We start from the raw sequence: 25,862 nt of genomic DNA, 5'->3' as shown, positions 1-25,862 counted from the left end.
GGGAAGGGAAGGAGGTAAGATGGGGGGATGGAGAGGGGGACGAGGGGGAGAGGAAGGAAGGGGCTCAGTCTGGGAAGGCCTCCTGGAGGAGGTGAGCTCTCAGCAGGGCCTTGAAGGGAGGAAGAGAGCTAGCTTGGCAGATGGGCAGAGGGAGGGCATTCCGGGCCCGGGGGATGACATGGGCCTGGGGTCGACGGCGGGACAGGCGAGAGCGAGGTATGGTGAGGAGATTAGCGGCGGAGGAGCGGAGGGTGCGGGCTGGGCTGGAGAAGGAGAGAAGGGAGGTGAGGTAGGAGGGGGTGAAGTGATGGACAGCCTTGAAGCCCAGGGTGAGGAGTTTCTGCCTGATGCGTAGATTGATTGATAGCCACTGGAGATTTTTGAGGAGGGGAGTAACATGCCCAAAGCATTTCTGGACAAAGACAACCCGGGCAGTGGCATGAAGTATGGATTGAAGAGGGGAGAGACAGGAGGATGGGAGATTGGAGAGGAGGCTGATGCAGTAATCCAGACGGGTAGGATGAGAGCTTGAACGAGCAGGGTAGCGGTTTGGATGGAGAGGAAAGGGCGGAGCTTGGCAATGTTGCGGAGCTGAAATCGGCAGGTTTTGGTGATGGCTTGGATGTGAGGGGTGAACGAGAGAGCGGAGTCGAGGGTGACACCAAGGTTGCGGGCTTGTGAGACAGGAAGGATGGTAGTGTCGTCAACAGTGATGGCAAAGTCAGGGAGAGGGCGGGGTTTGGGAGGGAAGACAAGGAGTTCAGTCTTGAACATGTTGAGTTTTAGGTGGCGGGCAGACATCCAGATGGAGATGTCCTGAAGGCAGGAGGAGATGCGAGCCTGGAGGGAGAGATAGCAGGGGCAGAGATGTAAATTTGGGTGTCATCAGTGTAGAGATGATAGTTGAAGCCATAGGAGCGAATGAGGTCACCAAGGAAGTGGGTGTAGATCGAGAACAGATGGGGACCAAGAACTGAACCTTGAGGAACCCCTACAGTATGGGGATGGGAGGGGGAGGAGGAGCCTGCAAAAGAGACTGAGAATGAACGACTGGAGAGAAAAGAGGAGAGATAAGACTGACGTATGCTTTTCTTCGTATACACTCACATACACACACACATACACATAGAAGCAGTGTGCTCAGTGGAAAGAGCGCGGGCTTTGGAGTCAGAGGTCATGGGTTCAAATCCTGCTCTGCCAATTGTCAGCTGTGTGACTTTGGGCAAGCTACTTAACTTCTCCGTGCCTGTTACCTCTTCTGTAAAATGGGAATTAAGACTGTGAGCCCCCTGTGGGACAACCTGATTGCCTTGTACCCTTCCCGGTGTTTAGGACAATGCTTTGCACATAGTAAGCACTTAATAAATGCCATCATTATTATACACACACACACACACACACACACACAGTATACTCTTCTTCTTAGTAGAGAAAACACTTATGTTTTTTAACGTAGCTTACCTGTTAAAGTTCAGTTGTCATGGAACCATGACTATGTCTAATGTACATTTTATATTGATTAATGGTAAAGGAAATCAGGATGTGGTTGGAATAGTAAAAGCAAAAGCAGTGTGAACAACTGTGATGAAAAAGTGTTACTATCATCTTTTCAAAAATGAAAAACAACTACCTTATTGGAAGAGGTGAGCAATGTTGGAAAAGTAACGCAAGCCCAATTATTTTTAAAATACGATAAATTATGTCTCCACTCATTATGTTATTCATCAAAATTGTTGCATCAGTTTTCACTGAGGCCTTGGTTTCTTGGGAGCTGAGGTTTTGTATTTGAAATCTTGCATTTTTGGCTGCTATTTATTTCACAAGATAACTTAAAGTTACTTTGTCTTAACTTTCACTGTGAAAGCATAGAGTTGTTGAAATATTGGTGTCTTGCACTTGGGCTGTGTGATTTTAGTGTTGGTGGCATGTATTGATCTCAATAAGGATTATCTGGTGATGGAAAGCTAAACTAAAAGGTTATTGTCGTTTCCTCCTAGGAAAGCAACCCCTTTCTCTCTCCAACCCCTCTCTTCTTAAGCACAGTCCTTTATTATGGAAAAGTTCCTGTATTGTACTTACTACAAACATGTTATATATTCCTTATTTACAAAGGACAGAATTATCTACACAATCTGCAATGCAATTAAGCAAATCTTAATTTTTTTCACTCTTACAGAATCTTTAATGTATTGCTATGCTAAGACTAAAATTTCGTGAATGGAGTTTCTCTGTAAATATAAAGAAAAATAAAAGAATCCCAGACCCATTTTTTCTCTTTGTCATTGTATTTGTTTTGAAATCCACACACCTTTTTGCTCATCATAGCTTACTGTCCAGAGAAATACAAATACATTATTTAGTGAAGACTAATTTGGACATTCTCTTAACTTGGGCCTGCGTTATGATGTACAAAATATTTTAGAAAGACTGTAAATATTTCTTACACCCATGTTGATTAGTAAAGATGATGGGACATATTGTAGTGATTAGTAATTGAATCCCAAATTATTCTTTCTTCTAGTACCTCTGAAATCCCTCAGTTCCGCCTGCCATACGATGTAGTGAATTTTGAGATTGAGCTCATGAAGGACCTTGGAGTGAAGGTAATATGAAGTATATCCTGTCTGTGAATGTTTCAGATATAAAGGAGCAAACCCTCTACTAAAGATTAACAGCAAAATGTCATGCACATTAGCGGAGAACAATTAAAAGCTACACGAGGCAGAAGCAAAAAGATGCTTCCCGTTGCTCACGGCATTTGTCTGTCTACTGTCTGAATGCCACTAGCCTAGAAAAGGGCAATCAATAGTTCTCATCTGGCATGCCTGCATGTGATTAATTGTCTGAAAGGAAGAAATTTCTAAATTGCTTTAGGGGTTCAGGGTAGCTAATGGAAGGATTTGATTTCTTTAATCAAGTTTTTTTCATGCAAGTTGAATGCTACTTAAAAAACAGTCACATATCACACTTCTTGGTGGTTGATGTTTCACAGTTTATAAGAAAATGCCTCACAGGGATTTATTTGACTTATTTGCATTGAATCAGCACAGCGTTAATGTGATAATCCATTGTCAACATAGGGCATAATTCAGGATCTTAGAACTTTACAGCTTTGTATTTGTTTTTTCTTTCTTTTAAAGATGATGGAAGGTTGGGACTCTATATTTTTCAAGATATGGCTTTAGATAATATAATTAGTTTCATCAAATAAGAAAACTAAACTGTATTCTCCTCTTAACATACTGACATTTCCTCATCATCTTTTTTAAGGCTTCATAGCATTTTAATAAAATAGGCTAATAAAAGTGCTAATTGCCATGATGCATTTTTGAACTACATGCAAAAATGTTTGAATATTTATTATCAAATTACTTATTAGCAAATTCTTACACTTAGGAATCTAAATTAAAATTTATAAATACAAGAAAAAATGTTTTGTTTCATATGTACAAACACCTATACCTCCATCATTTGAGAAAGAAAAAAATATCTGTTTTGTAAACACAAATATAAACAAATGTATCAGAAAAATGGTGTAAAGGTGGAAGATATTTAGCATGCTGTTCAGTAGCTCATAAAGTCCAACAACAAAGCAGGTAAGGAAAACAAAGTTCTTAATCATGCACTTACCATCATCTCTTAACTAGTTAAGAAAAATTAACCCCAGAGGGAAAACGATGCAGTTGTTATGAATGAATTATGTACAATGAAAAGATTGAAAACTTGAAGAGAGACAATCCAATACTCAGTCACCAGGGTTTGTTTATAAAGTTGAACAATTCAGGACTTATAAAGCAGATCTCATTATATTAATCTCACCTGAGATGAGGGAAATATATCATAGGGAAAAGGACAATTTTGTAAGTCTCTAAAAGAATCAAATGTAGGAATCTTAGTAATTTAGGAAGGATACAATTGTGCAGCTAAAACGTTATTCGAAAAACAATTATTCCTGTTAAGGGGAGCAATGTGACCATTCTGATGCTTTGTAAAATACTGGTCTTTAAACTCCAGGCATTAAAGAGCACCTTGATACGAGAGTGAACTGGTTAATCTCTAGACTGCAAGCTTGTTTCTAGACTGTAAATTCGTCATGGCAGGGAATGTGACTGTTTATTGTTTCCCTCTCCCAAGCACTTAATACAGTGCTCCGCACACAGTAAACACTCAATAAATATAACAATAAATGAACTCTCTGACCACTCTGTGGGAACTGGCCTGTGTCTTTTTGACCCAATGCTTTGAAGGAGATTAACATTTTCATCTATGGCAAAATTATGATGAAATTCTTCTTGACCATGGTGTCTCACTTCAAAAATCTTGGCTTGTTTAAAGGCTATTTTATCCCTGAAACTGAATATCATTTTTAAATTGTCTAATTGATTCAGCCCTTAGAAAGGTTTTTCATTCATTTCTTTGTTTTCCCCCCTCACCTTTTGGATTTGAGTTGTGTTCAAAGTCTTTGGTTCATTGAGCTTCTGAAAGTGTCATATGTTCTGGAACTTTTGGATCGAGGGACTTTTAAACCAAGAAAGGATGTCTTCATATACATGTTGACTTTGCAGTATTTCTTTAGATTTAATTCAGGAAAGTTCATCTCTAGACTGTAAGATCATCATGGTCAGGGAATGTTTCTGCTAATTTCTCTTGCACTCTATCTAGCATTTAAAGCAGTGCTCCTCACATGGTGAGCACACAATGAATACCTTTGCTTGATTGATTAAAGTTTAAATTTCTTTTTCATTCTTCACCTCAGCATGTCTATTCAGATTCATTCATTGTCGTATTTATTGAGCGCTTACTGTGTGCAGAGCACTGTACTAAACGCTTGGGAAGTACAAGTTGGCAACATATAGAGACGGTCCCTACCCAACAGTGGGCTCACATAAATTATTAATTCAGTGACTTCGAGAGATTTCTTTTTATCATTGTATAACTATTCTAACTTTGCAGAGAGACTATTTTAGTCATTAGCTGCTTAATCTGATGTCTTAGGCACAATGCAGCAAGATTGAGGTCCAGGTATAAAAGGCTGTTAAGCCGTTGCAATTTATTTTTTTACCTTTTGTGGCTTTTAAAGGACTCTCATGTGACTAATGTGTTAGACAGCATTACAATGCTTTTCTCTTTGTCTTTCTCGCTGTCATTTAGATTACGTAGCTTTTCTGTTTTTTACAGAGCGGATGGTTCTCGGTCACACTGTCTTTTATGACTTCTCAACCAAAGGATCGTTGCATCCGGCGGAAATTTGAAAATATAATATGGGCAGGGAATGTGCTCGTTGTTGTACTGTACTCTCCCACGCACATAGGTCAGTGCTTTGCCCACAGTAAATGCTCAATAAATAAAATTGAATGAATATCTTTACTGGGCCATACTATCGGTCCATCCGTCCAGGGGTTCTTTCTCCAACAGTAGCCTTTAGGTCGCTTTGACAAACCATGTGATGGTTGCTCTTCTTGTCATCCATCCTTCCTAATAGGAAGTACCATCAAAAATCCAAAACTCTTTCCTCCTACAATCCACCTATTAACCTACTCTGGGCTGCTTTTTCTGGAATTTATCCAAGCAGGGGGAATAATGGGAGTGAAATGAGAGAGCCAAGCACTAGATGCAGTTAGATGATTAGCTCGGGAGGACTTGAGAGAGTGTGTTGAGTACAGTGGGTGAAGAGAGAAGATTCGTAAGATGGGTTGAATTGGTGGAGAATCTCTAAACTCTCCCGAGTGATTGAAGTAGTTCTATGTAAAGATACACATTGATAAAAGTTATTATCACACTCAATAAATACTTTTCATCAATGTGTCTCCACATCCCTTGAGTTCATATCCTCCTAGATCCATCTAAACTTTTACTGTATCCTTTCTACCACACTTCCTTCTCATGTCCAATTACAAATTTCTGCACATCTTTGCATGCTAGAGATAGCATTTTCTTATTTTTAGTGGTATTTGTTTTAAGTGCTTACTATTTGTCAGGCACTGTACTAAGGGCTGGAGTAGATATGAGCTAATCAGTTTGGACACAGTCTGAATCCCTATTTTACAGATGAAGTAAAGGAGGCACAGAGAAATAAAGTAACTTGTCATAGCAGACAAGTGGCAGAGCTGGGATTAGAACCCAGATGCTTTAGACCCCTAGATCTGTGTTCTCTCCACTAGGCCATCTCACTTCTCCCACCATTACCTGCTTCCTTATGAATACTCTACCCAGATCTATCATCTGTATTCAGCAACATGAGAACCATCAATTCCATATACATTTGCTTTGACCTCTTTTGCAATGGGGATTTACTATCTTTTTTTCTTCTTGCATTTTACATGAGCATTGTCCATAGGGGACAATGACTCCTATCTCCTCATAAACCTGAAAGTCCTAACTTATTTTCCACCTTTCTCTTGAAGGCAACCGGTGTCCATTGTATCCTTTATCCACTCCTACTTTCCATCTTCTCCTTGCACACTGTAAAACATCTATTGGCTTGCTATCATACCTCACCAGCTATTCTCTCTCTTTCTGCCCTTATCCTCTTTTCTTATCTTGTTTCTCTCCCATTTTTCTTTCAGTATTTTCCATTTATACCTACTAGTCCTTCTAAATGTGCAGATCTATCATTTGTACTTTCAACTTTATATATGTTCCCATTTTTATGTCTCTGCAGGTTCAGTTTAGGACCCTCCTCCTTTGATTTGTAGTTCAGGCAGCTCATATTTCTGGGAGACCTGAGCCCCCCACATTCTTATCACCCCATTTCATGGTTGCTAATGCAGATGAAGAACCCTTACAAAATTGCCTTGAAGTCCCAATTTTCCACTAAAAAAATATGGACAGTAATGATACAGGAGGTTTATCCCTCCTGGAACTCTCTCCCGTCCCACATCTGACAAAATACAGTTCTCCGCATCTTCAAAGCCCTGCTAAAGTCACGTCTCTTTGAAGAAACATTTCCTGAATAGTCTCTCATCTCCCCACCTTATTTTTCCCTTTCTTACTGCTTTGCCAATGCACTTCAGTGCTCACCCCATTCCCCCACCACCATAACATTTATGTAACCTTTTTACTTAGTGTCTTCCACTACCTGAATAATTTATTCCACCTGTCTCCTTGACAAGACTATAACCATCTTGAAGACTGAGATGCTATCTACTTACTCTATTATACGCTCTCCCAAACACTTAAAACAGTGATCTGTACACAGTATTGCATAATTACCATTGATTGATTGATAGAAGAGAATATATGGCTGAGTACTCTAAAGGGCTGCATGAGGTGACCATTTTTAAAGAAAGAAAAAGGATAAACATGAAAATGTCCTAAATTGGTTAAAAGCATCTGGTTTTCCTATATCACAAGGGATACTTTTTAATGAAAATGATATTAATAAATTGAGTGACAATTGTTGTATCTAAAATGGACTTACTAGGAGACAAGCACTGCATTTAGCACTGGGATAGAGGCAAATGATGATCAGCAGTCCCTATCCCACTTGGGCCTCACAGTCTAAGGAGGAAGGAGAAAACTCCACTGCTCAGATAAGAACACTGAGGCCCAGAGAAGTTAGACTTACCCAAGGTCACACAAAGAGATGGGATTAGAACCAAGACATCTTGATTCCTAGGTCTGTGCTGTACCCAAAAGTCCACACTGCAGAATCTCATTTTAAGAGATACATGGGTTGTAATACTCCAGTGCCAGTGCTTAGTACAGTGCTCTGCACACAGTAAACGCTCAATAAATACGATTGAATGAATACTCCTCTATGTTCAATGATCTATGCAGCAGCATGCTGGAAAGGACTGTGGCGTAGTGGAAAGAGCGTGGGCCTGGAAGTTGCAGGACTTGGATCCTAATCCCTGCTCTGTCTATTGCTTGATGTGTCACCTTGGGCAAGTCACTTAATTTATTGGTGCACAGGACTTGGGTTCTAATCCCTGCTCTGTCTGTTGCTTGATGTGTCACCTTGGGCAAGTCACTTAATTTATTGGTGCCTCAACTGTAAAATAGGGATTAAATCCTATTCCTTCCAAGTTAGACTGTGAGCCTCATGTGGGTTAGGGACCTCTATCTCCTCCAATGCTTCAAACAGTGCTTGACACACAGTAAGTGCCTAACAAATACTATTAAAACATTCTTCCCACACTGCATCTTGCCATATGAGAAAGATGAGTATTATCAGAAGAACACTCCCTAATTCTGGTAGAACTGAATACAATTCAATGCCCATCATCCAAAGTATGGATTTGTGAATTCTGGGAAAATATCCTGTCACAATAAACAAGATTTCAGGTTACAGGAAAAAGGTATGCTTGGTTGTTGAGGAGAAATAGCTGTTATGTATCTTGACCTTATCAGTTATCATAGATCATGCTACCATTAGATCAAGTAATTTGAAGACTACAATTGTGCAGTCTGTAAGATTGCAAGGCTCAGTGAATGAGCAGGTATCATTGGTTTAGCCCTCTAAATGTCTCTTTAGAAGAGAATCCCCCCCCCCCCCATACATTATCAAATTAGGTATCAAACCCCTCTTATCATTTAAATATTTTAAAGTTAGTGCTTTAAGTCTTGTAGCCAATGAAATGACTGCATTCATTCATTCATTCATTCATTGTCGCATTTATTGAGCACTTCGTGTGTGCAGAGCACTGTACTAAGTGCTTGGGTAGTGTAAGTTGGCAACATATAGAGACGGTCCCTACCCAACAACAGGCTCACAGTCTAGAAGGGGGAGACAGACAACAAAACCAAACCTGTGGACAGGTGTCAAAATCGTCAGAACAAATTGAATTATAGCAATATGCACATCATTAACAAAATAAATAGAATAGTAAATATGTACAAGTAAAATAAATAGAGTAATAAATCTGTACAAATATATACAAGTTCTGTGGGGTGGGGAAGGAGGTAGAGTGGGAGGGATCAGGAGAAGGAGAGAAAAAAGGGGGCTCAGTCTGGGAAGGCCTCCTGGAAGAGGTGAGCTCTCAGTAGGGCTTTGAAAGGAGGAAGAGAGCTAGCTTGGTGGATGTGTGGAGGGAAGGCATTCCAGGCCAGGGGAAGGACGTGGGCCTGGGATCAACAGCAGAACAGGTGAGAATGAGGCACAGTGAGGAGGGAGGTGAGGTAGGAGGGGGAGAGGTGATGGAGAGCCTTGAAGCCGAGAGTGAGGAATTTTTGCTTGATTTGTAAGTTGACAGGCAGCCACTGGAGATTTCTGAGGAGTGGCATGACATGCCCAGAGCATTTCTGCGCAAAAATAATCCAGGCAGCAGAGTGAAGTATAGACTGAAGTGGGGAGAGACAGGAGGATGGGAGATCAGAAAGGAGGCTGATGCAGTAATCCAGCCAGGATAGGATGAGAGATTGAACCAGCAAGGTAGTGGTTTGGATGGAGAGGAAAGGGCGGATCTTGGCGATGTTGTGAAGGTGAGACCAGTGGGTTTTGGTGACAGATTGGATGTGTGGGTTGAACGAGAGAGCAGAGTCGAGGATAATAATAATAATAATAATGGCATTTAAGTGCTTACTATGTGCAAAGCACTGGGGGGATACAAAGTGATCACGTTGTCCCACGTGGGGCTCACCTTCTTAATCCCCATTTTACAGATGAGGTAACTGAGGCTAAGAGAAGTTAAGTGACTTTCCCAAGGTCACACAGCAGACATGTGGGGGAGCCAGCATTCAAATCCATGACCTGGATTTCAGTCTTGGGCATATTGGACTGGAGTTCAGTCTTGGACATATTGAGTTTTAGATGGTGGGCAGATAACCAGATGGAGATGTCCTGAAAGCAGGAGGAGATACAAGCCTGGAGGGAGGGAGAGAGAGCAGGGGCGGAGGTGTAGATTTGGGTGGGATCAGTGTAGAGATGATAGTTGAAGCTGTGGGAGCAAATGAGGTCACCAAGGGACTGAGTGTAGATAGAAAACAGGAGGGGACCAAGAACTGAACCTTGAGGAACCCCTACAGTAAGGGGATGGGAGGGGGAGGAGGAGCCCGCAAAGGAGACTGAGAATGAACGACCGGAGAGATGAGGAGAATCAGGAGAGGATGGAATCTGTGAAGACAAGGTTGGATAGCGTGTTGAGGAGAAGGGGGTGATACAAAGTTGTCGAAGGCAGCTGAGAGGTCGAGGAGGATTAGGATAGAGTAAGAGCCATTGGATTTGGCAAGAAGGAGGTCATTGGTGACCTTTGAGAGGGAAGTTTCAGTGGAGTGTAGGGGATGGAAGCCAGATTGGAGGGGGTCAAGGAGAGAGTTGGCATTGAAGAAATCGAGGCAGCAAGCGTAGATGACTGCATATTCAACAAGAAGCAGTATAGCCTAATAGGATGAGATAGGGCTTGGATTCACTTGCTTGTTGTATTGTCTCCACAATTGCTTGTTGTCTTGCCTTTGGCAAGTCACTGAACTTCACTGTGCCTGTTTCTTTGTCTGAAAAAACATGGGGATAAGATACCTGTTCTCTCTCCCCTTTCACCAACATTCATTCATTCATTTATTCATTCAATCGTATTTATTGAGTGCTTACTGTGTGCAGACCACTGAACTAAGTGCTTGGGAAGTACAAGTTAGCAACATATAGAGACGGCCCTACCCAACAGCGGGCTCACAGTCTAGAAAGGGGAGACAGACAACAAAACAAAACATATTAACAAAGTAAAATAAATAGAATAGTAAATATGTACAAGTCAAATAGAGTAATAGATACGTACAAACATATGTATACAGGTGCTGCAGGGAGGGGAAGGATGTAAGGCAGGTGAGTGGGGGGAGGAGGGGGAGAGGGAGGAGGGAGCTCAGTCTGGGAAGGCCTCCTGGAGGAGGTGAGCTCTCAGTAGGGCTTTGAATGGAGGAAAAGAGCTAGCTTGGTGGATGTGCGGAGGGAGGGCATTCCAGGCCAGAGGGATGACATGGGCCAGGCGGGGGTCGATGGTGGGACAGGCGAGAATGAGGCACAGTGAGGAGATTAGTGGCAGAGGAGCGGAGGGTGCGGGCTGGGCTGTAGAAGGAGAGAAGGGAGGTAAGGTAGGAGGGGGCGAGGGGATGGACAGCCTTGAAGCCGAGGGTGAGGAGTTTTTGCCTGATGCATAGATTGGTAACCACTGGAGATTTTCGAGGAGGGGAGTAACATGCCCAGAGCGTTTCTGCACAAAGACGATCCGGGCAGTGGCATGAAGTATGGATTGAAGTGGGGAGAGACAGGAGGATGGGAGATTGGAGAGGAGGATGGGAGATTGGAGAGGAGGCTGATGCAGTGAACACCAAGTGGGTCAGGGACTGTTTTTGATCTGCTTATATTGCATCTATCCCAGATCCTTAATCGCATCACATGGTAACAGCACTTAACAAACATTACAATTATTGTATAGTTAGCATCACCTGCTCTATTTGCATATACTGAAAAATAGACACTGAGAAGCTTGGATTTTTCTTAGTCTTCGGTGATCAGTAAGCTATAGGGTAAATTATTTTAAATGTTTAATTTTGAAAAAAAAATGTTTGCTTCATTCACAGTCACAGTTTAGGAAAGAATGAAATTTGCCTAACACCTTCAATCAGTTGAATTTGAGTGCTTACTGTGTGCCAAGCACTGTACTAGGGAGAGAAAAATACACTAGATATGTAGACATATTCCCCTCACAAGTACCTTGTATTCTAAAGGGGGTGACAGACATTAAAATTATTTATTGATGAGGAAAATTGGAGAGTGTAGGGATATGTGAGCACAGAATGTCTGTTTATCATTCTATTGTACTCTCCCAAGTGCTTAGTAGAGTGCTCTACACACAGTAAATGCTCAATAAATGCAATTGACTGGATAGGGTGAAATAAGGGGTTTGAGGGGTATGGGAAATACAGAAGGGAAGGAAAGTAGGAGAAATGAAGACTGGAGAAGGTGATTTTAGGAGAGCTTTGTAAATGATAAGCATGGTGGTCTTTTGGATCTGAAGGGAGAGGGGATTTCAAGCCAGAGGGAGGATATGGGCAAGGAAAGGCTCAGTGATGAGACAAACAAGATCAAGTTAAATTGGTGTTGGAGTGACGTGTACATGTTGGGTTGTAGGAGATTAGCAAGGTCAAATTGAAACAGGGAGAGCTGGTTGAATGCCTAAAAGCCAATGGTAAGGAGTTTCTTTTGGATACAGAGGTAGTTGGACGGCCATGGGGGTTTTTTGAGGAGCGGGGCTATAGGGACTGAACTCATTTTGGAAAAAATGATCTGGGCAGGGAAGTATGAACTGCAGTGGAGAGAGACAGGAGACAGAGAGGTCAGGGAGGAGGCTGATTCAGTAGTCAGGTGGCATATGAGAAGCAGCGTGGCTCAGTGGAAAGAGCACGGGCTTGGGAGTCAGAAGTCATGGGTTCAAATCCTGACCCATCACCTGTCAGCTGGGTGACTTTGGGAAAGCCACTTCACTTCTCTGTGCCTCAGTTACCTCCTCTGTAAAATGGGGGTGAAGACTGTGAGCCTCCCGTGGGACAACCCGATCACCTTGTAACCTCCCCAGCGCTTAGAACAGTGCTTTACACATAGTAAGTGCTTAACAAATGCCATTATTATTATTATTATGATAAAAGCTTGGATCAGCATGGTGGTTGTTTGCATGGAAAGGATGGGGTAAGAAGAAAAAAATGTAAATTGCAATGGTTCTCTAACTTTTTAAATTCATGTCAACTGGCGGCACTTATAGTTTCTTCCCCTTAGGGGAAAAAAAGTTACATTCCCAGAAGTGAATTATTATTGAATTAAGAATTTACAAGTTGATCTGAAGTAATTTTTGTTACCATGTAAAATGACTTCTAAATTGGTTGCTTTTATTTGTTTGCATATGACTTTCCATGCTCCATCTTCTGCAAGAAAGCATATTCTTTGTACAAGATGATTAATACTTTTCAAAGAACACTAGGCAGTCTTGAAATACTTTGTTACAGTTCAGACTTTAATTTCCACATCTTTTCCTGCTCTCCATCTCTTCCCTCACGTTTTCCCCACTTCCAAATTTTGGTTGATACAGTTCCAAAATAACCGCAATTGCTCCCTGCATCATTGAGACAGAAGACAATGATATCATTATAGACAAAACCAGAAAAGAACTATAGCAACTATATTTGAAGCTGTTTAGGGCATTTTCTAACCTTCAGTAAAGTTTTGGTTTGTTCATAAATAAGTTTTATAGCTTCTTATTGATTAATAGTCTACTAATAATTCAACTAGAGGACAAACTGTTTCCTTGCAAATATGCAGAAAGAATGAAAATTCCAGGTGTTTTATTCTATAACTATAAATACTCTTAGGTCAGCTACAAAAGGACAACAATAATTCAATAATTCATATGCTTTATAATTTAATTTTGATTATTTTTCCTTTTAGATAATTTGTGGCACAAGCCTTTCAGTGAATGGACTTACCATCCAGACTCTGAAGGAGGAAGGTTATAAAGCTGCCTTTATTGGAATAGGTAAGTATTTTCATTATTTTATATTTGCTTTGATCAAAATATTTTTATTCTCCTTACAGTTCTGGAAAAATGGCTACTGAAAGTCATTACTATCTTGATAGTAATTTTAGAGCACTTGAAATGAGCCCATTTTCCAATGCATGAATGTCTATATTTTAAGAACAACTGTTTCAGCACTGAGAAAGAGAATTGAATGAACAGGGAAATTGAATTTCTCCTTTACAGCTAGTAGTGGTGCCCCTCAGTTATTACTGAAGGATTTTGTCAGGGCCGTGTGCTGTTATTCTCCCAATGGGTGTATATACCTGAATAGAGAACTGTTGTGAGGAGCATGACATGGGAGATTAGGTCCAGAGAATTCCAAATGATTTATCATTGTCTATCTTTGAAAGTAAATTGCTTTTTAAATTTGACTATAATGAAAAGTGCTGGTCCTCCTACCCTACTGTAAAGATTCCATGATATGTTTATTTCTAACCATTATTCATATTATAGTACTAGAATGAACATTACCCATTTTTGGTAAATTGCCTCGTCTAGTCCTTGAAATCTACTGTACATGTTGACTGACCACGTATCGTCTAAAATTATTAGACTTTTATCATGGACCTATGATTTGTCAAAATACCCAACTTTCCACATTGTAATTATCAACTGTAGAACCGTAGCAATGTCTATCTTTTATCAACCGGGTATTTGATAAAATGAAATTTGCCAACTCATTCCAAGATGGGATTAGATCACAGTTGGGAATTAATGTCCACTTGGAATTAAAAAAACTTATGCACATGCATACTGCATCAGAAATTCGGTGAGGACCTAAACATGGGAAATTATATTAATGTCTGTCCCTCCCTCTAGACCGTAGTCTTGTTGTGGTTAGAGAACATGTCTACCAATTCTGTTGTATTCTCCCAAGCACTTAGTACAGTGCAATAAGCAATCAGTTAATACCATGCATGATGATGATTCATTTAATTCAGTCATATTTATTGAGCACTTACTGTGTGCAGAGCACTGTACAAAGCATTTGGAAAGTACAATTCAGTAATGAAGAAAGACAGTCCCTGCCCACACCAGGCTTGCAGGGATCAGTAAGACATCAACACCCCATATTAGAACTGGATGAATAGGCAATTGATATTCCATTAATAGGAATTTCTCAGGTAATTTTTCTGCCATGTAGAATAGTAAGGTAGGGTACTTGGATAATCTCATGTAACATTGAATCTGCCTGGCCATTCTCATATGTCTTCTTCTTCAGATGTTTCTCCTTCAAGGGCAGTGTGGCTTAGTGGATAGAGCACGGGCTTAGGAGTCAGAGGTCGTCAATTCTAATCCCCCTCCGCCACTTGTCAGCTGTGTGACTTAGGGCAAGTCACTTAACGTCTCTGTGCCTCAGTTACCTCATCTGTAAACTGGGGATTAAGACTGTGAGCCCCACATGGGCTGATTACCTTGTCTGTACCCCAGCACTTAGAACAGTGCTTGGCACATAGTAAGCACTTAACCATGTTATTATTATTATTATTATTATTACTTTGAAGGAGCTAAGGAAGAGCTATGGCTCATTAATTTTATAGGATAGTAAAGGATTCAACAGAAGTATAAAAATGAGGTCAAAATTAAGAAAAAATAGAGAATTATCCATTGTTTTTCAGTGGTGAATCATATGTACCTATACAAAATATGCGTTTATATTTCACACAGATATGGTGCACTGAAGAGTAATAATAATAATAATGATGGCATTTATTAAGCGCTTACTACGTGCAAAGCACTGTTCTAAGCACTGGGGAAGTTACAAGGTGATCAGGTTGTCCCACGGGGGGCTCACGGTCTTAATCCCCATTTTGCAGATTAGGGAACTGAGGCACAGGGAAGTTAAGTGACTTGCCCAAAGTCACACAGCTGACAAGTGGCAGAGCCGGGGTTTGAACCCATGACCTCTGACTCCAAAGCCCGGGCTCTTTCCACTGAGCCACACTGCTTCTCCGAGAAACTTTTTATTTATACTGCAAATAGCAGATATTTGATTTATGTTTTACAACTAACCACTGTGAAATGATTGAGCTAATATAAATACATGTATATATTTCTACATATGTGTATGTGTGTGTTTACATTTGTATGTTTGTGTATCTGTTTATATGTGCATGATATAGATTGCTAGATAGAGATAAGGGAATGGTAAGATCCCTGTGTGGAGTGAGGCTGAAATTATCTATCACAGACTCACACACTGACTGCATAGTTCACCCCTGTGGATAAATTAAGACAAAATAATGGGCTTGCCTTCTCCTACAGGGTCTGTCTGTTATGAAGCCTGCTTCTTGGTGTTACAATCTACCTAAAAGCATGAGGTCCTGTTGTCTGTGGCTTTATGTAGTTTACTTCCTCAAAAAAAGGAGGTTAAGATCATGTCTCCAAGCAATTTGCCTTTTAGAATAAAAACTTTATTATCCAGCATTCCTGGGGAATTGGGTGAGTTAAAATTGGCAATAATAAAGGCTTTGCCTTCCAGGCCCTGGAATAATTACCCTCGGGCTTCAGTAAGTCAGAAGTGGAAGGCAGGTCTGCTGTAAGGGTGGGCGAGGACTATTTGCTTATTGTCCTTGCGGAAGAGCAAACCCAGCATACAGTCCAGGGAGAGCCCATGCCTAGGGAACAGATGACATTGGGAGAGGAGGCTCACTGGTTGGTAGTACAGTGCTCTGCACACAGTAAGCGCTCAATAAATACGATTGAATGAATGAATGAATAGTTATCTGAAACTGCTCGCTCATCAGAGTGTACTGAAATATCCAAGGGAGTTAACATGGCTTCTGAGGAGGACTTAAACATTGTAAACACTGCCATACTTACCGCTTATGCGTTTACACTATCGTTTACATCACACATTTACACTACATCATCCTCAGCATTTATGCATATTTTTACCTTCAATTATTCCTCTATCTCATCCTGGAATGTTCATGCTTTGTTATCTCTCTTTGTTATCCTACTGTTTTCTCTCTCTCTCCCTCCCCTCCCCCCCACTTATTTTGGGACTATAGACCAGCAATCATTTATTTATACTACAAATAGCAGATATATGATTTATGTTTTACAACTAACCACTGTGAAATGATTGAGCTAATATAAATACATGTATATATTTCTGCACGAGTATGTGTGTGTTTACATGTGTATGTTGGTGTAACTGTTTATATGTGCATGATATAGATTGCTAGATAGATAGCAAAAGGTTAGGATTGTCTCTATAATTACTACTTAATCCAAGCTGTTTCCCTCTTACAACTTTTCGAACTTGTGTCCTGCACTCTTTCCTAATAGTCCTAGCTTCAACTGTCTCGTTTCAGATGGGAAAAATGAACAGGAGTCCCATTTTAGTCCCACTTTCTAAATATTACCAAATTATCCACAAATTTGAACATAATTATTAATTTGTGTTTAGCAATTACACACTGATGTGTAATTGTACATCTATCCAGATTTACTTCTGGATAGAGGTAAAATGTTGCAGGACCACTTGACTTCCTGTAATCATCAGTCATCACTATCACCAAACCTGGCTCCAGTTACCCCTTGGAATTAGGGAAGCAGCATGGCCTAGTGGAAAGAACGTGGGCTGGAGAGTCAGAGGACCTGGGTTCTAATCCCAGTCTGCCACTTATCTGGTGCGTGACCTTGGGCAAGTCACTTAACTTCTCTGGACCTCAGTTCCTTCATCTGCGAAATGTGCGATGAGTACCAGTCCTCCCTCCTTCCTAGACTGCAAGCCCCATGTGGGACTCGATTATCTTATATCTATCCCAGCACATAATACAGTGCTTGGCACATAGTAAACACTTAACAAATATCACAAATTTTTATTACTATTATTATCATTACTATTTTCCATACATCTGTAAATGACTGAAAATGAAATGTAGCAAATGCAACGACTCACCAATTAATAAGCATCATGCAAATCTCCCTGTCACCAGCAGTGAAACTCTGGTAGCATTACTTACACCAACAACATCATAATCCAACCCGGCCGATGAAAATATGAGCTGGAAATGGCATCGTCCAAAGAAACTTGGTGGTAGGAAGAGAGGAACCAGTAAGGGAAGGCATATCCCACCCCCATAGCCTTTCTTGTCATCCAGTGGTATTTAGAGAACAGGTCTCCCATTAGCAAAGTGCTATCTCCCAAAGCAGACACCATGCCTGCATGAATCCTGTCTGCAAAGCGCCTCTGCACTGCAGAGATAGGCACGAAATAAATGGCCGATAGAATTAAATGTCTCCAAACTAATACTGTGTTCAAGCAGAGCACTGTGAAGAATTGAATAGGAAAAAAAAAGTTTTTGACAGAACATATTCATGGCGATGCTTGTGAGAGGGCAGTTCACTGACTTGCATATCCTCCCTGACCCTCAATGCTATAGGAAACTGTCATACTGTGGCTGTAGTTTTCATGATATTGCTTCCCTCACACAAGCTGCTTGACAGTGCTACAATGGTTCACAGACCAGTGGTCTCCATTTGGCTCTTCACTGAGGTGTGAATATTGCAGTTATAATGCAGAATCATTTTCATTTGTGTTTCTGAATGTCTTCCTGCTGAGAGGGGAATCTTTTGACATTTCAGTGCAAGGATGTTTGGAGCATGGTTACACTTCTCCTCTATGTTCAGTATGAAATATATATGAGGCATCTTAGGTGCAGCTAAAGTAATGTGCCCAAGCGGAAGAGTGGACGGTTTATCCTCTTAAGATTGTCCCATGATTTCTTGATAATTTGAAATTTATGATTATCTGATTAGGTATTGTTGGCTACTTACTGAGATGTGTTGAACTGTGCACCTGTCTACCCAACACTTGAGCCATCTTGAATCTCCAATAGCTTTTGCCCCTAATTATCCATCCTGAGGGATATGCTTTGCCTTTCCCACTCATTGATGTCTACATTTGGGATCATAGAATTTAGAACTTTTTAAAAATGTGGTATTCGTTACACACTTACTGTGTGCTGAACACTATACCAAGGGCTAAAGGTCTCACATGAAGCTTACAGTCTAAGCAGGAGGGAGAACAGGTATTGAATCCCCATTTTGCAGATGAGGGAACTGAAGCACGGGGAAGTGAAGCGACTTGCCCAAGGTCACACAGAAGAAAATTTGTGGAGTCTGGATTATTATTATCATTATTAATAATCATATTTGTTAAGCACTTACTACGTGCCAAGCACTGGAGTAGATACACCTGTCTACATGTTTTGTTGTCTGTCTCCCCCTTGTAGACTGTGAGCACGTTGTTGGGCAGGGGCCGTCTCTATAGCTTGCCGACCTGTACTTCCCAAGTGCTTAGTACAGTGCTCTGCACACAGTAAGCGCTCAATAAATATGATTGAATGAATACACGATAATCAGGTCCCACATGGGGCTCACAGTTTTAGTAGGGGGCAGAACAGTTATTGAAACCCCATTTTGCACATGAGGAAATTGAGATACAGATAAATTATGTGACTTGCCCAAAGTCTCACAGAGGACAGTTGTGAAGCCGGAATAATTATATCATCATCATTAATAACAGTATTTATTAAGTACTTACTATGTGCCAAGGACTGGAGTAGCTACAAAGAAGCAACATGACTCAGTGAAAGAGCATGGGCTTAGGAGTCATAGGTCATGGGTTCAAATCCCCGCTTGGCCGCTTTTCAGCTGTGTGACTTTGGGCAAGTCACTTAACTTCTCTGTGCCTCAGTTACCTCATCTGTAAAATGGGGATTAGGATTGTTAGCCCCACATGGGACAACCTGATCACCTTGTATCCTCCCCAGCGCTTAGAACAGTGCTTTGCACATAGTAAGCACTTAACAAATACCAAAATAATTATTATTATTACAAAGATATCAGGTTCACACTCTAGGAGGGAGTAGGATTTCATCCCCAGTTCACAGATGGGGAAAATGAGAAGTTGAATGACTTGCCCAAGGTCACACAGCAGACAAGTGGCAGAGCCAGGGTTAGAACACAGATCTTCTGATTCCCAGGCTTGTGCTCTTTCCATTTGTCTTGTCTTATGCCGTCGAGTCATTTCTAACCCATAGCGACACCAAGGACACATCCCTCTCAGAACTCCCCGCTCTTCATCTGTAGTCATTCTGATAGTGTATCCATAGAGTTTTCTTGGTAAAAATGCAGAAGTGGTTTACCATTGCCGTCTTCCATGCAGTAAACTCAAGTCTCCACCTTCTACTCTCACCCATGCTGTTGCTGCCCAGCACGGGTGAGTTTTGACTTGTAGCAGATTGCCTTCTACTCACTAGACACTACCAAAGGAATGGAATGGGTAGGCCTCTGCTTAACTCTCCCTCCCATAGCTGAGACAGGTAGAGTACTAGAAACTCTCCAGGTGTGACCCTGAGAAGGGGCTCTTTCCACTAGGCCACACTGATTCTGGGTTGAATAATTCTACTGTAACATCAAAACAACTTAGAGGCAATCACTAGCTACTGAGGAGCATCTCTAGTCAGTTCTACATTGTTCCTCCCCCGCCTTACCTCCTTCCCTTCCCCACAGCACCTGTATATATGTATATGTGTTTGTACATATTTATTACTCTATTTATTTTACTTGTACGTATCTATTCTGTTCATTTTATTTTGTTAATATGTTTGGTTTTGTTCTCTTTCTCCCCCTTCTAGACTGTGAGCCCACTGTTGGGTAGGGACTGTCTCTATATGTTGCCAACTTGTACTTCCCAAGTGCTTAGTACAGTGCTCTGCACACAGTAAGTGCTCAATAAATACGATTGATTGATTGATTGATTCCATGTCAAAATGTAACAGAAATCCCCCGGTAGCTCAATGGGCTTACATTCTAGAGGGAGAGACAGACATTAATACAAATAAATGACAGATATTTGCAAATGTGCTGTGGGGATGGGAGGAGGGATGAATAAAGGGAGCATGTCAGGGTGGCACAGAAGAGAGCTGAAGAAAAGGAAAAGAGGGCTTAATTAAAGAAGACCTCTTGGTGGAGATGTGCCTTCAATGAGGCTTTGACATGGGGTAGAGTAATTGTCTGTTGGATATAAGGAGGGAGTGCATTCTGGGCCCAAGGCAGGATGTGGGCAAGAGGTTGATGGTGAGATGCACAAGATTGAGGTACAGTGAGGTTAGCATTAGAGTAGCAAAATGTGCAGGCTGGATTGTAGTAGGAGTTGTTGTCAACCTACAATACTCTTCACAGACATAAATCCCCATGACATCATAAGCAAAACTTGCAGAAAACTCTCCTCTTACCTAGGTTAATGGAAGGGAGTATTAATAAAGAAAACTGAGTACTGCCCACACAGGTGCATACTCATACTAGTTTGTTTTTGCCAGTTCTGGGACAGCTTATTCATACAAGCAAAGCTTTCAATCATTCATTGGTATTTGAGTGCAGAGCACTGTAGTAAGCACTTGGGAAAGTACAAGAAGTTGGTAGACTTATCCCTTGCCCAAATGGAGCTTACAGTCTCCCAGTTTCTGATGGGGGATACTCAGAAATACCAACTAGAGGGATGGAGCAAGAGTAATTGCTGCTTCTCTTCCCTTATGCTTGGATAAATGGGGGCAAATTCACCTTTCCTCCTTCCCTAGATTTTCAAGAGATTGGTAGCGACCTTAAATCAATCAATGATATTTATTGAGTGTTTACTCTGTGCAGCGCACTGTACTAAGCCCTTGGGAGAGTTCCACACAACAGAGTTGTTAGCCATAGCCAAACAGTGCCTTGGGTTTCAGTTTAGCACTCTCCTCCAGCCAAAGATTCCTTGAGCACCAGTGACCTCTGGCCATGACCTCTGACCCTCCTGGCCAAGGAGGAAGGGGAAGTGAGTCTCTGACCTGTCTGCATTCCTGATTCTACATCTCGGTTTCCATGCCTCTCACCTGTCTCCCTCTTCATAAGAACACTCGCAACATCATTAGCAGGTCAAATCAATGATCCACCCACCACAGTATTATGGGAAATCTTAGGAACTGTGTGATGGAACTCAAGCGCTTAGGAACTCAACTGCTTAGTACAGTGCTCAAGCGCTTAGTACAGTGCTCTGCACATAGTAAGCGCTCAATAAATACGATTGATGATGATGACTGCTTTCTTTCACATTCATCCTTATTTATTGATTTCTATAACTCTGTCTCTTTTCCTGCCTCTCTCTCTCTCTCTCTCTCCCCCTCCCTCTCCCTCTCCTTCTACCTCTCCCTCTTCCTCTCCCTCTCCCTCACAGAGATAGACACAGAGAGTGAAAATACGTAAGGAAAGAGGCACAGAAAGGTAAAGGGACATAGTGTGTCCCTCTCTCCTTGAACATTTCCACCCACTATGTCAATCGAGAAGCAGCACTAACAGCCTAGTGGTAAGATCCCAGGCTTGGGAGTCAGGGTATAGGTTCTAATCTAGGGTCCACCACTTGCTGCTGTGTGACCTTGGGCAAGTCGCTTCACTTCTCTGTGCCTCATTTGCCTCATCTGTAAAACAGGAATTAAGACTGTGACCCCCCCGTGGGACAACCTGATTACCTTGTAGTTACCCCAGCGCTTAGAACACTGCTTGGCACATAGTAAGTAAACAAATGCCATAATTATTATTATCATTATTATTATTATTATCTCTGTGGTCTCTGTCACTCTTGAGCAATGTCTCTGGTTCAGGCATTGGGTTTCTGATTCTAGATGAATCTTCAGGCTCATCCTTCTTGGGTACTCTAGATGTGGAGGATGAGATTCTGGTTTAATTTAGGCTAAATCTCTGGCCTTGAGATTATTTCTGGAGGCCTTTTGGATCTCATTATGGCCTTTTCTCATCTTTCTTGAAGCCCCAGCCTCACTTCACCCTCTTGGCCTCACTTCAACCACTTCACCCCTACAAACAGGATGAAAAGTTGGAACTTCTGGAGACTTTTATAGAGCTGTTGAAGTGAAACATACAGAGACTCATAGAAACGTAAATCACTCTTGGAGGAAGGAATATGAACCAAATGGCTCTTAGGAAGAGAAAGTCATATTCCCAGAATTTCTGTCTGGGGAGTTTGTAGCAAGGCAGGAGAGGATGTGAGATGGATGACTTGCTTAGGATTTGTCTAAGATCACATTTAGATAATTAGAAGTGTAATGTATTAGAAAGTTGGAGCTGAATTAATTATATTTAGTTTAGGTCTATTCTCTCATTTCCATATGGGCAAAAAAGATTGCTTTTGGATACGGAGAATGAATTGAAGACTAAATATTAGCACAATACTTATTTTTTAAAAGGAACTTTAGCATTCTTAGAGCCTCGGTTCATTTTAATATGTATTCCTTGTGGGCAGGGATAGTGTCAACTTTCTAACTCTGTACTCTCCTTAGTGTTTAGTACAGTGCCCTGCATGCATTAATTGCTCAATAAATGCCACTGATTGAGTGATGGCTAAAAATACAACATTCTCACTTGCTTTGATGTGTACACCAATGGTTTTTCCTGGTAGAAAATATAATCTTTAAGTGAGAAGGGGATTTCAATAAGTCTAGGCAGTTGAAGAGCTCAAAATCACAAAGAAAATATCTAAGAGGTTGTGACATTAGATTTGCCAAAATGTGGCATATTGCTAAATCCCCAAAACCCTCTAGAAGTAATATTTGTTGGCAAAGGTTTCTACTAATCAAGTTGTTGTTGTTGTTATTGTTGTTTTTAAATAATGAAGTTCTAAACTTTACACTGTCAGGTCAAATTTCCATTTATCTATGAAAGAAATGTGGTAATGTTTTCATAATGGCCTCTTTACTCCTTTCCCCAGATAAAAACAGAAGCCTTTGAGCCAATTTCTTCAGTACAGAACAAACAAATTACTTCCAGCTCCCTCAGACTTTTGAATAATAAGCTTAATTTAAGAGTAAACAAAAATACAATGCTGGATATTCACCAGTCAGACTTCACAAAAAACCACAACACTCAAAAAATGGTCTTTGGCAAACTGTTAAATATTTTGGGGGATGTAATGTCTTTTTTGTCATCTCGGTCACATTTAGTTATGGTTTAACAACTATTTTCTTAAATGCACCCCAGTCAAGGCTATGGAACCTAGTTTCCCAGTTAAAAGATAAAAGAGAATATCTCAGGAAGGCAAGCATATCGTTTTTAATATTTGAAATAGAGTAAATGCATTTCTTCTGGTTTAAACATTCAACACATGTATTTAGTTTTGCATCCAACTTTGCTGTCTGTATTTTTTATTTTTTTCATTTACTGAACTGCAAATTAGTTTTAACCTCCATCCATTTCACCCCAATGAAACTGCCCTGTTCAAGATTACCTATGACCTCCTTCTTGCCAAGGCTAATGAAATCTAATTCTCCTTGACCTTTCAGATGCCCTCAACACTGTGGACCACCACTATCTAAGCTTGACTTCATTGACACGATCCCTCCTGGTTTTCCTCCTATTTCTCTAGCTGCTCCATCTCAGTCTCTTTCACTGGCTCATCTTCTGCTTCCCACTCCCTAGCTGTGGGAGGCCCTCAAGACTCAGTTCTGGGTCCCATTCTACTCTCTTTCCACGTAGACCCACTCCCTTGGAGAACTCATTTGCTCCCATGTTGTCAACTATCATCTCCGATCCCCAAATCTTCCTGTATAGTCCTGATCTCTCTGCCGCCTCACATTTCCTTCTGCCTTCAGGACATCTCTGGTTGGATGTCCTTTGATACCTAAAACTTAACATATCCAAAACAGAACTTCTGGTATTCCCATCCAAACCCTCTCCTCCCCCAGAATTTCCCATCATTGTAAACAACACTGCCAATCTCCTGACTCACCTGACTCATTGTGCCATTTCCTCGACTTATGTCATTCTACCAGTAAATTCAGTCTGTCATGAAATCCTGTCAATTCTATCATTACAGTTCTCTAGAATCCACTCCTTTCTCTCCATAATAACAATAATGCTGGTATTTAAGCACTTACTATGTGCCGAGCACTGTTCTAATCCCTGGGGGGATGCAAGGTCATCAGGTTGTCCCACATGGGGCTCACAGTCTTAATCCCCATTTTACAGATGAGGTAACCGAGGCCCAGAGAAGTCAAGTGACTTGCCCAAAGTCACACAGCTGGCAAGTGGTGGAGTGGGGGTTAGAACCCATGACCTCTGAGTCCCAAGCTCATGTTCTTTCCACTGAGCCAGGCTGCTTCTCCATCCAAACTGCTACTATGCTGATCCAAGCACTTATTGTATCTCTCCTTGACTACTGACTGTGTCAGCCTCCTCGCTGACCTCACTGCCTCCTGTCCCTCCCCACTTCGTTTCACTCCAATCTTCTCCCTGGATCATTTGTTTGTTTTTTAAATAATTCTGCACACTCTCTCTACTCCTAAAATATACTCCAACTGTTGTCCATTCATCTCCATAGCTCTTTACCATTGGCTTTAAGGCTCTCAATCAGCTCTTCCCCCTTCTATCTGACCTTGATCATCTCTTATTACATCTGCCTGTTTTGCTACTCTAAAGCCAACCTACTTTTTATAGTTCAATTTTGTCTCTCTCACCACTGACCCTTTGCTTACATCCACCTCCTAGCTTCATGTTCCCTTCCCCTTCAAATCTGGCAGATCACCACTCCCCCAATCTTCAAAGCCCTACTAAAATCATATCTCCCAAAGGAAGCCATCTCTGACTAAGCTCTCCTTTCTCTTCTCTATTTGTCTTCCCTTCTGCATCACATATACATCTGGGTCTGTACCCCTTAACCCTTAAGGATCTTGATACTTACAACACCCTAGCACCGCAGCACTTGCATTTTGCTTTTCTCCCTATCTGTGATTATTTTAATGTCTGTTTCCCCCACTGGATTGCAAGCTCTTTGACCACTATTGTATTGTACTTTCCCAAGTGCTTGGTACGGTGTTCAGCACATAGTAAGTACTCAGTAAATATTGATTAATTGAGATTAAATGAAATATACAGAGAGAAATCACTTGGACCAAATGGATCTTCACATTAATTGTAATGGAATTGAGAAAGGCCATGGCAGAGCTCTTGGCTATTGGGTGTAACTCATAATCAATCACTTGTATTTTACTGAGCTCATACTGTCTCCAGAGCACTGTACTAAGCACTTGGAAAAGCACAATAGACTTGGCAGATTCATACTTCCACATATCCCCGCATACTGTTTATTGCCAGTTTATTTCCAATCTATAGGAAGGGTTTCAGAAATTTTATGGGGAATTACAGACTAGTATACCTGATTTCTATATCTGGAAAATTATTAGAAGGTATTCGGTATCAGTGAGTTTAGAGAAGCGCAACCTGTAAAAGCTAGACAAAGTAGTCTTTTTAAAATTGAAATCATGCCTCTTCAATCTACTGGAAGTCTTTGAAGGGGCCACT

The 25,862-nt window shown here is 41.1% G+C and overlaps 1 protein-coding gene across 1 annotated transcript in view; it reads left to right on the top strand.

The window, feature by feature from the left end:
• Positions 1-25,862, top strand: part of DPYD (dihydropyrimidine dehydrogenase) — an 884,509-nt gene that overhangs the window by 289,140 nt on the left and 569,507 nt on the right. The window contains exons 7-8 of the mRNA XM_038745292.1: positions 2,522-2,603; positions 13,373-13,460. Of these exons, the coding sequence (XP_038601220.1) occupies positions 2,522-2,603; positions 13,373-13,460 (170 nt within the window). The remainder of the gene's footprint in view (positions 1-2,521; positions 2,604-13,372; positions 13,461-25,862) is intronic.

Source organism: Tachyglossus aculeatus, chromosome 4 (assembly GCF_015852505.1).
Source record: "Tachyglossus aculeatus isolate mTacAcu1 chromosome 4, mTacAcu1.pri, whole genome shotgun sequence".
Classification (NCBI taxonomy): Eukaryota; Metazoa; Chordata; class Mammalia; order Monotremata; family Tachyglossidae; genus Tachyglossus; species Tachyglossus aculeatus.
This window is presented reverse-complemented; position numbering and strand designations above follow the sequence as displayed.